The 16,676-nt window shown below is 41.5% G+C and overlaps 2 protein-coding genes across 2 annotated transcripts in view; one reads left to right on the top strand and one right to left on the bottom strand.

Annotated features, from left to right (window-relative positions):
* Positions 1-7,925, top strand: part of SLC16A14 (solute carrier family 16 member 14) — a 29,300-nt gene extending 21,375 nt beyond the window's left edge. Inside the window, exon 8 of the mRNA XM_044432998.1 lies at positions 7,750-7,925. Within this exon, the coding sequence (XP_044288933.1) occupies positions 7,750-7,762 (13 nt within the window). The 3' untranslated portion in view covers positions 7,763-7,925. The remainder of the gene's footprint in view (positions 1-7,749) is intronic.
* A 989-nt stretch (positions 7,926-8,914) lies between these two features.
* The window catches only part of FBXO36 (F-box protein 36), a 39,774-nt gene continuing 32,012 nt past the window's right edge, over positions 8,915-16,676 (bottom strand). Inside the window, exons 3-4 of the mRNA XM_044432923.1 lie at positions 12,240-12,412; positions 8,915-10,867 (exon numbers count right to left, since the gene is read on the bottom strand). Of these exons, the coding sequence (XP_044288858.1) occupies positions 10,679-10,867; positions 12,240-12,412 (362 nt within the window). The 3' untranslated portion in view covers positions 8,915-10,678. The remainder of the gene's footprint in view (positions 10,868-12,239; positions 12,413-16,676) is intronic.

Raw genomic sequence — 16,676 nt, 5'->3', positions numbered from 1 at the left:
ATACTATCTTCTTCTTTTCTACTTCTGCGATGGCGCAACGGGCGGCGTTCTGCAAGTGTGGGAAGTGTGGTTCTAAAATGCCCGCTGTGGACCCGCATGACCTGTGCCTCCTTTGCCTGGGGGAAGGGCACAGGACAGATAAATGTGGCCACTGTTTGGCCTTCTCCAAACAGGCGAGGAAGAATTGGGAGAACCACCTCCGCAAACTCCTGTGGGACCAGGCTCTCCTCCAATTGGACCAGCTGGTGGCTAAGCCTCCCACAACTTTGGCTCCACCTGAAGGTCGTCCAACTTCGGCTGATTCGCCGCAACGCCTGGCCTCTTCCTCCACTGTTCTGCCCTCGCGTCCTTCCGACAAAGGTGCTCTTAGCATGGGTGATCAGCCTGTTTCCCTACCAAGGAAACAAAAGGAAAAGAGGAAGCACAGTGACCCGGAAAAGTTGCCTGTGCACAAGAAGGCCGAAAAGGATAAAACCAGAAAGCCGATTAAAAAACCGAGGAACCCCGAGCATTCTAAGCTTCAGCACTCGGGTTTGGTGGCCTCTTCGATCCCGACTCCAGTCATGGTAGCTACCCCCTTGGTCCTGGCCATCCAGGCGGCTATGAGGGTCACTCTGCCAGGCTCCCCGCGCCAGACGGGATCCGAACTACTCAGGATCCACATCGCGGCTCGATTTCGGATGGCGAAATAAGAGATTCACCACCGAGGGCTCGATTTCCAACACCTATGCCGCCTGTTCCTCTGGATGTCAACACTGGCATGTCTCCTCTGAGAAGCCGCAGGAGTTGTTCTTCGGATGCCAGATTTGATGACTGGTACCAGTCCCAGTACTCCTCCATTCCGAGAATACCAATCTGTCAGGTACTACCCAGTACCCAGAGGCTGCTCTTCTCTGCCAGCTCCTCGGAATCGATTTCACTCCACACCTAGAGACGCTCCGAGGGTACCATCTAGAGAGAGCGGCAGATCGGAGCTGCCAGGAGATTCCTCCTCCATTGTCCCACCTCCCTATTGGATGGACTCGGATGAGTCCGAGGTCGCCTCAGCTTCACCAGATGCCACGGTTACTTCATAAGGCCCAGGATCGCCTGAAGAGCCGCACATCTCTTTCGCCGAACTGATGTCCAGGCTGGTGAAGTCACTTGAGATTGAAGCCCACCAATAACCGGGACCCAGACCCAACCGTTTTTACGATGTGGTCAGGGGCGAGCAATCCACCTCCATTGCCCTGCCGTTTATAACAACCCTACAACAGGCTATGACCCAACCGTAGGACCTCCCGGCTCATCCACAACCGACTTCACGCAGATATGAAGCTATGTACCGGGTTCAGGAGGGGGACATTCCGTTCCTCCTCCGTCACCCCAAGCCGAACGCGGTCGTTGTGGAGGGAGGCACAGGGGCACACCAGGGCTGGGAGGCACAGGGGCACACCGCGCCTCGTGATAAGGAGGGAAGAAAAGTCGACTCCCTCGCACGCCGGGTCTATGCAGCCTCTGGGCTCGGCTTACGAATCTCAAATTACGAAGCGACTTTGGCGCGCTATCAATACTTTATCATGCAGCACCTAGACAACATCTTTGCCACCTTCCCAGACAATCAAGGCGAATTGGCAAGGGTTTTTGTAAAAGAGGTTATGCAAGTGGCGGTGCAGCAGCTCTCTATAGCCAGGCACCATGTGGATACGGACTCGAGGTCTCTGGTCGGTGCCATTCCTTTCCGCAGGCACACCTGGTTGCATAACTGCAACTTTCCAGAAGAAATGAAGCAGAGAATTGAGGAGATGCCCTTTGACAGGTACGGTCTCTTCAATGCGAAGACCGATAGCAAATTGAAGAAAATCCATGAATCGAGGATGACGGCCTGTCATATGGAACTACAGTCCCAGCCTCGACGTAAGTGGTCATGGACCCATCCACAATACCGCCAACAATACCAGCCTCGACAGCAACCGCATCAACGCCAACAACGTCGTAGGCAGCAACCGTCCCAGCACTTCCAGCAAAGCCGTCGTCGCTTTGACGGGGGTAAACGCCAGTGCTGATGGGGTGGGTGAATCCTTCCTCTCCTTCCAACCTCACCCTTCCCCCTCTTATTCGGGGACCTGCTGAAAGGTTGGCTTCCCGTTTGGGAGTCCATTACATCTGATAGTTGGGTGTTATCCATCATGCAGCATGGATATCGAATAGAATTCGACGTTATTCCTCCATTGAGTCCCATCTGGTTTACTCCCAGCTCACCAGTGTTGCTGGAAGAGGTTCGCCAACTCCTTTCCAAGGGAGCTATTCGTTGCTTATCTCTAACAGAAGGACTCCACGGATTCTATTCCAGATATATTACAGTCCTGAAACGGGATGGTGGTCTCCGACCAATATTGGACCTAAGAGATATTAACAAATTCATAACTCCAAAGAAATTTTGGATGACCACTCTTCAAAATATCTTACCGCTGCTGAGGAGGGAGGATTGGTTCGCCTCACTGGACTTGAGGGACATCTATTTTCATATTTCGATCCATCCATGTCATAGGCGTTTCCTCTGTTTTGCTGTTGCGTCTGAAATCTACAAATTCACCGTGCTTCCGTTTGGACTGGCCACTGCCCCGAGGGTTTTTACAAAGTGTATGGCCCCTATCTGCACGCACCTACAACTTCGCGGGGTCCAGATATACCTCTACCTTGATGACTGGTTGTTGGTTTCTCAAACCAGAGAAGCACTGTGTTCCCCTATAAATGTTACCTGCTCCCTGTTACGGGATCTCGGACTTTGTATTAACCGCGAGAAATCCTCTCTTGTTCCTGCACAGGTGATCCGTTTCATTGGAGCTCGTCTGGATTCTACGGTAACGAAGGCATTCCTCCCCCGTGACAGACAACGCACCCTTGCTCGACACATCCATCAAATTCGAAGAGACAAAATTGTTCCTGCACGCTCTGTCCAAAGGCCGCTAGGGCATATGGCTGCATCCATAGCGGTCATCCCATATGCCAGGCTTCGGCTTCGGCCCCTCCAACTTTTCTTCAGCAAGGTTTTTCGGCCGCAAAGGGATTTGCCCACAAGACTGATTTGACTTCCATCCTCAGTTCTTCAATCTCTCATATGGTGGACAGTGCCAGACAACCTGAATATCGGGGTCCCATTCCAACTGCAACGCCCGACGGCGACTCTCGATACCGACGCATCTCTGCTCAGCTGGGGAGCACTATGCTCGGGCCCACGTACTCAGGGCGTCTGGAATCGACAAGAGTCCAGGAATCATATCAACTTCCTGGAACTTCTAGCAGTTTACAAGGCTTTTCAGTCGTTTGAGGACATTCTTCGCCATCGAGTCGTTCAGATAACCTCGGACAACATCACTACAGTCTTTTATCTGAACAAGCAAGGAGGAACGAAGTCACCAGTGTTAGCATGGCTAGCGATACAAATCTGGGAGTGGTGCATCCAGAGAGATATCTCCCTGATCGCAGTGCACCTCGCCGGTACGGACAATGTGGAAGCCAATTTCCTAAGCAGACACATGTCCACATCCCACGAATGGGAACTGGATCGCCAGACATGCGATCACCTTTTCCAGCGCTGGGGTCTTCCAGAAATAGACCTATTCGCTACCCAGAGGAACCGGGTTTGCGAGGTTTTTTGTTCGAGAGTGGGAATCGGACAGGGATCATCCGGAGATGCCTTTATGATCTCATGGAACAACGTTCACTTTTACGCTTTTCCCCCAATCCCCCTCATGAGAGTGATTTCGAAGATAATCCACGACACGGCCACAGGAATATCGATAACCTCATGGTGGCCACGGCAAGCATGGTTTTCGACACTCGTTCACATTTCTTGAGAAGAATACCTTCAGCTTCCATCCATTCTGTCGCTCATTACCAGGAGAGAAGGCACAATTCGCCACCCAGATCTGACATCACTGAGGTTGACAGCCTGGTGAATTCGATAGCAGTCCGTTTTGACACAGTATCGATGTTGTCTGCTGTCTCTATGAATCCTGTCCCCAAATCCGATGTACTGCGCCATGATTTGCACCTGCCTGTCTTCCCCATGTCTTCGGTTCCGATGGCCGTTTCCTCGGTTCCAACAGTTCTTTACCTGGACATCCAACACATTCTTGATTCTGCGCTGAGGCCGTCCACCTGAAAGTCATATGCGGCTAAGTGGCGTAGATTCTCTCTCTTTTCTGAATCACGATCGTTTCTCTCGCAGTCAGCATCCATAGATCATATTCTCCAGTTCTTGTTTGAACTCCACCAGTATGGACTTAAGCCATCCTCCATAAAAGTGTACACGACTGCTATTTCCTATGACCAGGGTGCTATCCAGGGCTCCTCCATTTTCTTTCAACTGCTAATAAAGAGATTCCTTAAGGGGTTACATAGCCTTCATCCGGCAGTCAGACCGCTTATGCCCACTTGGAGTCTTTCAGTGGTGTTACAAGCGTTAACAAGACCTCCTTTCGAACCTTTGGCAACAATTGATCTCCATCTCGTCTCTTGGAAAACTGCATTTCTTGTAGCAGTTACATCAGCACGGAGAGCGAGTGAGCTCTGTGCCCTTAGGGTGGACCCTCCGTATTTGAACTTCCATAAGGAAAAGGTAGTTCTACGAATGGATCAAGCCTTTGTTCCAAAAGTGGCTACCTCCTTCCACATGGACCAGGAAATTGTTTTAACCGCCTTCTTTCCATCTCCGTTGAATCCGATTGAGAGGTCATTACACACCCTTGATGTACGGTGCCGCCTTGCCTTCTATAGATCAAGGACTGAGTGTATTTGGCACTCCAACAAGCTCTTTGTGGAATATTCTGAATCCAGTCAGGGTTCTCCAGTCACCCCTCAGAGACTTTCCAAGTGGATAGTACAAACCGTTATTTTCTCTTACCAGTTAGCTAAGTTGGACTTACCTATGATCCCGAAGGGTCATTCTACTAGAGCTGTGGCTGCTTCTTCCGCCTTTACGTCTGGAGTTCCGATTGACACTGTCTGCAGAGCTGCTACCTGGGCTAACCCATGCACATTCGCAAAGCATTATTGACTGGATGTCCGTGCCAGGCAGGACTGTTCCTTCGGCAGAGCCGTTCTTTCATCTATTCTTCGTTGATGACACCGCCCTCCTCCATTCAGGGTAAGCTTGTTAATCTACCCACATGTGTGATGCACAGAGGCCATGACGAAGAAAAGCAGGTTGCTCACCTGTAACTGATGTTCTTCGAGTGGCCATCTGTGCAGTCACACAACCCACCCGCCAGCCCCGCTCGGTGTGATTGGGTGGCATTTTTTTCTTGGTACCATGTTGTTCTTGTCCTCGGTACCTATACAGTATTTTTCAAACTTGTCGGCAGTACTGACACCGTTCTTTTCATTAGTTCCATTTTTTTCTCTAGAGAGTGAACGTCCGGTCTATCAAAGACTGGAAAATGGCGGACACTCTGCTCCATATATATGGCTAGGGGGAAGGGGAGCGGAGTTTTTCCCGCCAAAACCATTAGCTTTCAATCTTCCGGCCACAGGCACTGCACAGGCGCAGTACCCACATGTGTGACTGCACAGGTGGCCACTCAAAGAACATCAGTTACAGATAAGCAACCTGCTTTTCTCAATAACATTGCAAGGGAGATGAAACCTAATCTTGTGCCAGTTCCTGGTGTTGAGCACATTATTCTGTTCTGTGCTGTCGCTATGCAGTCAAAGTTGAATTTTATAATCTAAGGGCAGCGTTATTTAGGATGTGGTCTTACCTTGCATCCAGTAATAAAAATACACTGTGGTAAATACTAGACTACACATTAGACACACATTGTTTTATTTTTAAAAACCTGTGGCTAATTCTTCTAGGCCGGGGTGGTGTACAGATGGCCTCTGAGCCACATGTAGTCCCTGTGTGATTCTTAGTGCTGCTGAATTTGCTAGTGCACCAGCAGGAGAAAAGCCACTTTAAATAGACCTTTTGGTGCAAATTTCTGTGGTAAACCACATTTTTAAAACTTACATGTTGCCACACTGCCCAATTTTGGTGATACATTTGGTGGCATAGGCAGGGAGGGTTTCAGGCTCTTTTAGGTTCCAAAGGAGCAGAATCAGCTCCCCAGGCTCCCAGAAGTTGTTCACCTCTTTTCTACGCAAAACAACTTTATAAGGCAACTTTCAGTAAAGAAATGATGGTGAAGGGAATGGGTAACCTTTTTGAAGCTGAATGGTTTACTGCTGGAGTTTTCTTCTCCAAGACATTTCTCATGTCTGTGGGTTTTCAGGTAAATTGCAAATATATCATTGTAATACTAGTGGCAAGTGGGGAGGTGTTACAACAGAAAAGAGGTAGGGAAGGCTTGAACATTTGTGACCCATGCTGCATCGCTGAAAATTGCCACCTCCTGAACTGCCTTGCCTGGAAAGAGCATGCATGTACAATGTGTAGCTTAGCCTTCAGTTTACCACCTTTTATTATTGCACAGAAACATTTTATCTATGTTATGAAGCAATTCTTCTTGATTCTTGCCAAAGACAATTTCTCAGTTCTAAGGCAACTGGAAATAATCTTTTTTAGCATGCTCTTTTACTATCTCCTGGACCTTATAGGTAAACAACCTCCCAAAGGGATTTCCAGCCTAGGAAATGTCTCCTGAGACATTCTGAAATTCCTTGCTGTCTTATTGTTTGTGTAACGTAGATCTGTACCATTTAAATTCTTAAAATGGATTGTGTAAGACAATTTCTCAGGGACAGGGCTTGTCGATATTAGGTAAAATTTGTCCAAAGTAAATATATAGCCTTAGAACCATTTTTACAATTTTAATATAGAATGTTTGATGGAAATGTATACAATGTGTGTGTGTGTAAAATAAGTCACAATGGTACAAGACATATAATCCAACAACACTTTAACATGCATTACTTCAATCATTTAAAAAAAAAAACATCTGAGTATATGATGCAAATACAAGATTTATTTCATGCATTTGCAGTAATAAGAACAGGTGCAACCTCCTGTACCCAAGGAACTAAGTCTCAAATTTTTTGAAAGTTAGTCTCTCCTTCAAAAATTGCCCTACCCTCTGTGGTCTCTAATGCAGCATCAATCACCTGTTCCCTAGATAAACACACATTGCACACACATGTTGTTATTAAATTTCTATACTGCTCCACAGCTAAAGCTCTCTGGGCAGTTTATATATGCTTTTCTAACTGCTGGGATCTTGGAACACTAAACCCAAATCTGGTTTGTGAATAGAACCTGATTTCTGACTCCTTTTAAAGTCATAAACAGCAAAACATCATTAGACCAAAGTCCTTTTTTTTTCTAAATCAAACTGGGATGATGGAGCAGTGAGGGTCCCCTGCTAGAGGGAATTCAATCCACCCAGATCCTGGTTGGTGAGAGCAGAAGGCACCTCCTGTTTTAGAACTCTAATCCTTTTTGGATGTTTGTTTCTGCCACTAGGTTCACTATCTCAAGAGGAGTCTGCCTCACATGTTCTGAAGTAGTAGCTTAAGGTATAATACAGGCACTTTCCGTGGAGATTTGATTTGCATAATTCTTCCCTTCAGTAAAGACAGTCCAATAGGTTCCATGTGCATGAGACTCTAATGAAAAACCTGCATCATTTTAGGGGTGCAATAGAGAGGGACCCATCCAGATAGGATTGGTGGGCCAGTTAAGTATGTGAAGAAGCCTCTGTTATCATATTTTGAGTGTTTCTAGAAATTATGTGGTAGTTTGTCTTATGAAAGTACTTTTCATTACAGACTAAATCATTAATGCAGAATTGCAGTACTGAGATCTTCTGAAAATGTAGCACAGTCAATCTAAACTACACAACCAATGACGATAAACATGAGCTTGTTGTTACTTTTGTTGGACTGCTAATAAATGTTTATTATTTCTCGTGAATCTGTTAATTGTTCATATGGAAATACTACTATCTATTGCTTTAAATTTGTAATTTATATAACTTATATTTCACATTATTTTTGTTAAAAATTAGAATTAGAATCCTAACATGTTAACCATTTCTGTTCTGTGTCATATACTTTTTTGCATAAGTAGAATATGGAATCAGCCATTTTTTTAGTAACTTACAGTACTATCTTGAATTCCACAACACTGCACTGAGATAATCATCTTTCCAGTGACAACTAGGATGATAAAAAACACTGGAGTAAGATACAGTTTGAACTTTTGGTGAAAATGGAGAGCCATCCTTGGCCATGACCTTCAGTAGACACTGAGAGATACTGTTCAGTATCTTGACAGCTGTATGATGAAAATCCAAATTAACTTGCATGAGAAGTAAATTTCTATTAGAGCTGGAAAACTAGTTCAGCTTTAGACCAGAAATAAGAATAAAGACTGCCACAGTGGTATATAACTAACCCTTTTCTATTTTGATCTAGAGACCAAGCACCAGTAAATCTATCCTTATGCTGGAGTGGAAATCCAAGAACTGCAGGTTCTGCTGAAGTAGACTGGGGGCAGGGGGCTGTAGTTCTGTTTGCCAAAGATCCCAAATTAAATGTCCAAGTTCTCCATGAAGAGCTAGGAAAGAATTCTGTCTGAAGAGCCACTGCTAGAACCAGATGGGCAGGTATGAGGTATAGGGCAGGTTTCTATGATCCCCAGCAGTTGCTTGGCTAGGTTTGTTCAAAATCTTCAGAAGAAATGCATCATACAGATTTGCAGCTCCCATTTAACAAATGTTGAGATTGCCAAAGGCATGCAGCAGTGTCAGTTGCTTGTCTCTTAACCACATGGTTGATCTGGCATCCTGGCTCCTACACATTTTCAAGGACTAGTTTACCCTGGCGCTAGAGGTGAATTGTGCTACCTCAAATATTTATACATATTTATTTTCATGAATGCTTTCACTAACATACATGAAAAGGAAATAAGAATTAGACTTAATACTAGCAGTCCACATTAAAACAATTTATTAAAAGGATTTGTAGTTTCAGAATAGCACTAGAATGATCACACATGAATGTACTCAAGTTATTTACAAAATATTTTATAAAAATGTTATTTTAAAGAAATATCTAAATAATATTTATAATAATACTGATTATACAACTTTCTAAAGGTAAGGAAACCAAATAATATCATTTAGTTTAGCCCTGAACAGTTTTACAAAAAAATTAGTCCTCTGCCAAACCTGAAGTGAAATACATACAGTTAAAAAGAACTAAATTCAAATTGGCACATTTTCTAAAAAGTCAGACATTGCAACAGCATAACTATGAAATATAATTTTGATCTGTATCATTGAATTGAGATAGGGAAGTGACAAAAGTGAATAGCTACTGTAATAAATGAAAATTTGTTTTCAGTTGAATAGCATTCTAATCTTACAAGTGTAAATTGTAGCTGGGTTAGATGAAAATGGGTACAACAATGGCATTGTTCTAGATCATTTGGCTTTTTTCACTGTACTTGTTAACAAGCAGATTTAATGTTTGATATTAAAAATGCAGTGATCTTGCCTTCAAAAATAGTGTCATGGGATTCAATATCAGTTGTGCAGTTAAGGATTCATTATAGTGTAAGCTAGTCAGGCCTCTCATATACTACATCAGCCTGCTAATTTCTTTCAATTTATAGTCTAAAATGGGCTTCTCAAACGAGATCAATCTGTTTTGATGACTTCCATTCTGGTACCTATACCTTTTCTTGGTGGCAATGTTCTCAGTTTTCATGTTTCTAGATTTATGTCCAAACACACATACAAAATCTTTTTTTCTTGTGCAGCAGACACATATAAACTGTCTACAGATGTTTCACGTTTGTGGCATACAGTACACTTATGCACTATCCTTTAGTGAGCAGAGAATCATTTGGAAAATTTCTTCTATTATTTACACAAGGGTGAGAAATACAATATACTGGCAACCTGTGTCATGTGATATGGCCATGTCATCTGTCAAGGAGTTAATGACCTTGGGTTGGCAAGTACTTTCTTATCAGAGGTATCGCATCTCTTATCTTTAGATGTTAAGCTGGTCTCAGAAACAAAGTATGAAAGCAAATTGTTTCTCTATACATTAAATTGTGGCAAAACCAATCTTAAAAATATTCCATAAATTATAATTAAGTCTGCATTTATTTCATCATGAATGAAAAATTGAACCAAATCATTTTGTTTCTTCCATTCATACCCACATATGGTAGGAGGGCCTTTCTCTTACGGCAATAGCAGATTTCAGTGGCCACGTGGAAAGGTGCCAGTTACTTTTCTGAAAGCGCCCTGGGTGTTGTGTTCTCTAAGCCATTGTGGGAAAAATTGCTGCTGCTAGTGTTGACCATTATTTTTTTTAGTGGCTGCTAACACCCTCCCCCAATTTCCTGAGCCACAGCACAGCATCTTAGTCCATTCTGAGAAAATAAATTGTGGGTTCTAAAATCACAAAAGTCAGCTCCTAAAAGAGGAAGTAAAATAAAAGATGACAATGAAAAGTTGTGTTAAATAAAAATGAATGTACCTGTAAATGAATAACAAGCATTAATGTAATTGAAATGAATTACCTTTTTACAGAATAAAAATGTATGGAATAATGAACTGCAGAAACTTTTCACACAAGCTCACTGAACCAAATTTCTTGTTTGAGAAAGCTTATCAAGATGCTCTTATCTCAACAACTATGCAGATTACAACAGTTGATTCCAACTGGCAAGACCACACCTTTAATCTGACAGGCTTTCTGATGAATCAGATTTCTTTCTCCTCCTTCGAAGCTGGAGCTGGAGCTGCAGTTTGTTAGTAAAGAAAAACTGTTTCCATCCCACATCTTGTGCCAGTGATCTCATTTCTGGGGTAATTCTGCCTGATAGATTTTCTACAACCATCTCCCATAACTTGTCAGAGTTGCATAACTATTTCAAAGAAACAAGAGGGTTAACAAATCTTATACATTGTTCATTTTTTTTAAATTAAAAATATATTGGAAAGCAAAGTCATTTAAATCTGATTCACCAGGCTGTTTGATTTCCAACAATGGCAAAGCCTTTTTAAAGAAATGAGTAAGTATTATAGCAGTAGTTTACGTACCTATCGCTTTTTTTAAATTATAGAACCTAGCATTAACTATTACAGTTTAATCAAACTGCATTTTCTTTCAGGTCAAATCACTTGCATTTAAATGCACTATAATTGTCACTCAAAGAATCTGTCTACAGTTAACATCTATCATCACAAATTATTTTAGTGTTTTATTTTAATGTGATTGTGGCATGTTTTAGACTTCATTTTTTTTTGCATATTCTCCTGGTATACACTATAATTAAAGATGGCTTCAAAACACTAAGTAAGTAAATAACAAGATATGATTTCCCCATTTTAAGTGTTGTCCATCTTCTTCAGTTAGAGTGGGAGAAGAAGTCCCCTCATATCTGTCCTTTATACTAGTCCAAATTGCTCTCTGAGTAGACTCTGCTACATTTTCACATTCCTGTTTGCATACCTTCTTTTCTCCCAAGTGAATCTGAAGAGGCCAACATTAAACATGGTTAAAATTTTCACTTAACAGAATGACGGATTGTATTGGAATTTTGAGAATGAAATAAAAGAGTTAAATTCCCATGGAAAGCACCTATGCCCTCTTTAACTGAATTGCTATACATTGGGTATTAGCTCCCCCTGGTGGCATTTTGCTTTACTTAAGTGCTATGCAACCATTTAAAATTTAAAGCTGAGGATGTAATATTCACTAATCATGGCTAGTCAGTGAGGAATATGGCATATCCTTTGTTATCTTACTAGGTGGGATACAGATGTAATGCATAATATAATAATATTTTATGACAGCCAGACAGTCTGCGTTTTTTTCTCCAATAGATGGATATATATAACAGAAGGAGGCATAAGGCCCAGTGGTATAAAGCACTACAAGGAAGGGGATATATTTGGAATAGTGTCTTATGTAAATATTAGAATAAACAATATTATAGTTAAGCACTGGCTGGATATGACATAATGTTGACATTTGGAACTATTTTTCTCAAGCTTGGACGCCAAATTGTCCAATGCAGAAATACTGCATTTCAGAAATATTGCTAGTTCTTTATAAAGCTCATTTCTTTCTAAACCAGTAACTAGCAGATAATGGTGTCTGAGACTTTATGGTTGTTGCATGTGTTTGAAAGCACTCAACTAGACAATAATTAGACATCAGGTGAAAGTGCACATCTCCTGATATGGACTATTTATGAGCTATTAAAGGATAACATATTTCAAACAAATGTTTACCGTTTCAAATCTGTGAGATACTTGAGAAAGCCTAGCAATGTCTTCAAGATCCAAGTAGGATATGATGTATAGAAGCAATGCATCAGGGAGTCGCACCAGGAAATCAAAATTACCCCGACACATATTGAAGATATGATCCAGGGTATCTCCTCCGAACACAATGGCAATCTGAACTGTAATTTTTAAAATACAACAAAGATCAGAAAGACTAGCCATTCCATTAAATATATGGAAAATTATGTTTTGCAGAGCTAAACAGTTTAAAGATGAGCACGTGCATATTAAACTACACAAGGTGAGATCCACAGGTTTTCAGTGAAAAAAATTGCATGCCTGGAAGAAAATTACAACTTTAGATATGTAATGTTAACTGAATTAAATCCAATGTGGAACTCTTAGAAGTTTATTGGGACTTTCTCCTCCTTTATTCCTTCCTGTTACCTTTACTTCTGCTCTAGAATGCTTCCCAGCCCTCTGAAATGTATTTTTAGTGTTGGAAGGAGAAGGATTTGGACAGGCAGGGACCAACCCTGTCTTGATTTTGTTAATGGAACTTTCTGCTAGTGTAATGACAAGACTGGACACACCCTGCTGCTGCATGGCAATAAAACTGCTGACATTAATGATAAACACTAGGCATGATAATTGCTAAAAACACACATGATATACCAACAGTGCAATCCTACATATATTCACTGTTGAACATATTTGAGAATTAAGGCTACAACAGTAACCTTTCTTCTTTCCAATTAACTAAAGTATATAATAGAATATATCAGAGATGACAAAGTATTTTACATACAAGTACATAACTGCATTCACATTTAATGATATGTGTAGTCTGTTGGACAATAAAAGGAAGCTGCAAACATACATGAGAATGACTAGTCATGATTTAGGTTATAAAAGAATCATAATAAAACATGGCTTTTTGTGCTATTGTGGAATTTTCCAGTGTTTAACCCTATGCAATTTTGAGTATTTCCTTAGCACTTTTAACTCCAAAATCTTCATTTGGCCGGGACTGAAATGTAGGCATACAAGACAAGAAATAAGCAAGCATATATTACTGATTCTCTGTTAGTACAGAATACATGAGAAATTTCCACCTATGGTCAAGCAAGACTGGGACCTCCAGAATGTGTAAACATCTTTCTCTATGTTTAGTGCCTAATGGAATCATGTTATCTGGCATATCCACTGTTTGTCTGTCTAGAGCCCCAATGAGGAAAGTACCATGCAGGAAGCATGAGAAAATCCATCATTTGTATTCTTGAAGTTTACACCCAAAATATGCATTCATATCCCTAAAGTTTATACCCAAAATATGTATACAATCACCTCTTGGATTCTGCACTGGTCACTCATGATGGGAAGAACAAACTCTCCATGTTACCTATATTCCCTTGTACCTATTTTCATCTTAAGGACACCCCCCACCCATTCAAGGTTTTAAAAAGGAATTCTGATTGTAACAAATCAGAAAAGAGAGTGTTCTTTTGTTCAACAAGGAACTCTCACCTTTTCTTGTTATTGACATACACTCTAATCTTTTACTGTTTGCAGAATTCAAGCCAAACCTATGATTTTTTTTTAAGTTTGAGCCCAGCTTATTCATAATTCATGAAGAACAACCTGTAGGACCCTGGTGCCCTAGTCTGAAGGCAGGACCCTTCTGCTCACCTCTGTTTTTGGAATAGCTAATATTAACACTTCAGTTTCTTTCCTTTTCAATTTTGCCTTTTTTCTTACACCTCCCTAATTTGAGAAAGATACCTGTGTTGCTTCAGGCCAAAGTGCTGTCTTTGTGATGGCCTCATCTCCAACCCAGTTAACTATCTTACCCTATCATCCTCCTATTTCCTTATCAGGTATTAGCATTCCCTTCTGCTCTGTCTTTCCAAAATATCTGTACCTTGTCCCATCTCTTCTCCTCCTCCTGCAACCTTCCCAATAAGTCACAAAATAACTGCTGGTCCTACTGGAATGTTGTTCATGGGCCCCATTTTGAAATAAGCAATGTATTAAATTATTCTAAACTCTGGTTTGCTATCTCTTCACACTTTCCTCACAACTGACTGTCCTAAGTACTCCTTTTGTATGGTTTTTGATGAAAGATATTACTATATGTCATTTGTATACATTTATATTCATGTAGACCAGGGGTTTCAAACTCAACTTACCTGGGGGCCGCTGGAAGTAGAGCCTGGGTGAGGCTGGGCCGCATCAAGTATTCCACCACCGCGGTGGTGGTGGGCCGCTCATCCCACGGCTGGCCCAGATGCCGCCAGCGCTTTGAAGGCCACAGGGCCCCTCCCCCATGCCCCGCCCATCCCGGCAATTGGCCCGCGGGCTGCGAGTTTGAGACCCCTGATGTAGATGATGACATGAAAGTTAGGCTGAGGTAACAAAATACACCATCTCACAAAGAACATGAAACAATCCTAATGTCTCAATAAAGAATGAAAAGTTGTTACTGTATCCTCCAATCTAATAGAATGGAACCAAAATATATATGCTCTTGTGTATGGCTATTCTGTTTAGAATGAACGGAAAGGTAAACTGAAACATGAAATAAAATGAACATAGGAAGATTGGATTATCAAGTTTTGATAGAATAGCAGTATTTAAAATAAAAATCTGATATAGGATAAATCTTCTGTTCATGTTACCAATTGATAGACAAACTTACTCAACTCAAAGAATCACAACCTATGCAGGGTGGGAGAAACACAGAGGAGAAAGTCCTGTCCTGCAAAACACCTGGACAGGCAATTTTGGCTAACTCTGATGCTTTGGATGGGGGAGGGAAGGAGGCTCAGTTCCACCAGGATACAATAGATGGTGGTACTGGACTCTTCCCTTCCCTGCTACCCGGAATGCCCAACAAAAACTTTATGTGATGTCACTTTGTGGCCCTGTAGCCAGCATGCTGACTGTAAGGGAAGGGGACAGGGGTCCAAATGCAGCTCCTCAAGCCAGAGTGATTTTCTGACCCTTGACAGGAAACTCAAACAATCCTATGGTTTCCTAGGCATTGTCTAGAGGCCACTGAAGTGCGCTCTTATTAAAAATGCACAATTGACTAAGTTTTGAACCTAAAGAAAAGGGATATAGTGGTCTGTTACTGAAATGCTAATACACAGAGAATCATAAAATTTCACAAGGCTTGTAGACATAGATGATCAAATATAAAATCAAATTAAAGAGCATGATAATGCCCTGAAACCCAGCATAAATTGGCAAGAATACAATTGCCATTGAGCTTGGCTGCTTCACTCTGCATAATGTTTAGACACTATTACTAACATTTTGAAACCATTATTAGTTCCTGATTATTTAAAATGTTTATCTCATAAGTATTCCACTATAAGCTTAAAGTGCCTGTGTATGATAGTAAACTGGCATAATGTTTAAACTGGCATAATGACAAAAATTATTTTATCTTTGCTTGAGGAAAAACAAATATTTTACAAAAGCATTTTTGTGAATGCCTCCCAGTGTTATAAAAGACATACAATTATAGCATGAAGACCAACTATGGAGAGGCAAAGTCAAATGTTAATTAATTACTCTAAAAACTAGAGATAAAATTAGCTAAATGGAATTAGCTATGGAATTTTGCATTTTTAGGATCTTACCAGAATTAGGATCAGATTTTCATTTATCAACAACTCAGCCCATTAAAGTAGTATCACTGGCTTAATTGTCATATTTTTTCACAAATTAATATATTTCTCTCTTAATTTTGCCAAAGTTTTAGACAGAAAAGGTTTCCTAAACTTGGAAAGATTTGAAGGAAAGTAAACAACCTTGGAAGTGGTGTGTCAGTACTGGTTCGCTTTTCATTTGGAACCTTCATCCCTCGGAGGGATTTCCTCCAAGCTGCACCACTTCGTCTGAGGCAAATATTCCCTGAAGAAATGTTCCACCTAACTTTGCACTTAAGCATAGAATAGTCTTGGGATACCCCCCATGGCTGTGTACTCCTCGTAGCTTCTAGGCTTTCCTAACTCCTGGATTATTTCTAGTTATTCCTGAAGACCCTTTATCCATTTCCCAGTACCCCTCCATATTCTGAATTCAAGTCATTCCATCAGAGAGATCTTTTAGCAGCTGAATCCATCTTGATCCCATTTAAACTTCTCCCGTCAAGCTGAGTAAATCAATCCTTTTGGCTATCATTAGTTCTCCCTGAACTTGTCTGTGCTGAATTTCTCAACTGTCTAAGACAGAGGATACTGACTTTAGTTAGGAAATAGTGACATGGGGGAAAGAAAGCCTGTATTTACTTGGGGATGTAAGAAATGTATTTCAGTGTAAAGGCTTTCAAGACCTGGCTCTCCAGTTTGCACAACTTGTCAAGGGGATACAGACTTCTGAAGCAAAACTAAGCCCTGTTGATTGCCATTATCTTCAGGAACTCAACCACCTTCT

Source organism: Varanus komodoensis, unplaced genomic scaffold (genome assembly GCF_004798865.1).
Source record: "Varanus komodoensis strain SLA01 unplaced genomic scaffold, ASM479886v1 scaffold25, whole genome shotgun sequence".
NCBI lineage: Eukaryota > Metazoa > Chordata > Lepidosauria > Squamata > Varanidae > Varanus > Varanus komodoensis.
This window is presented reverse-complemented; position numbering and strand designations above follow the sequence as displayed.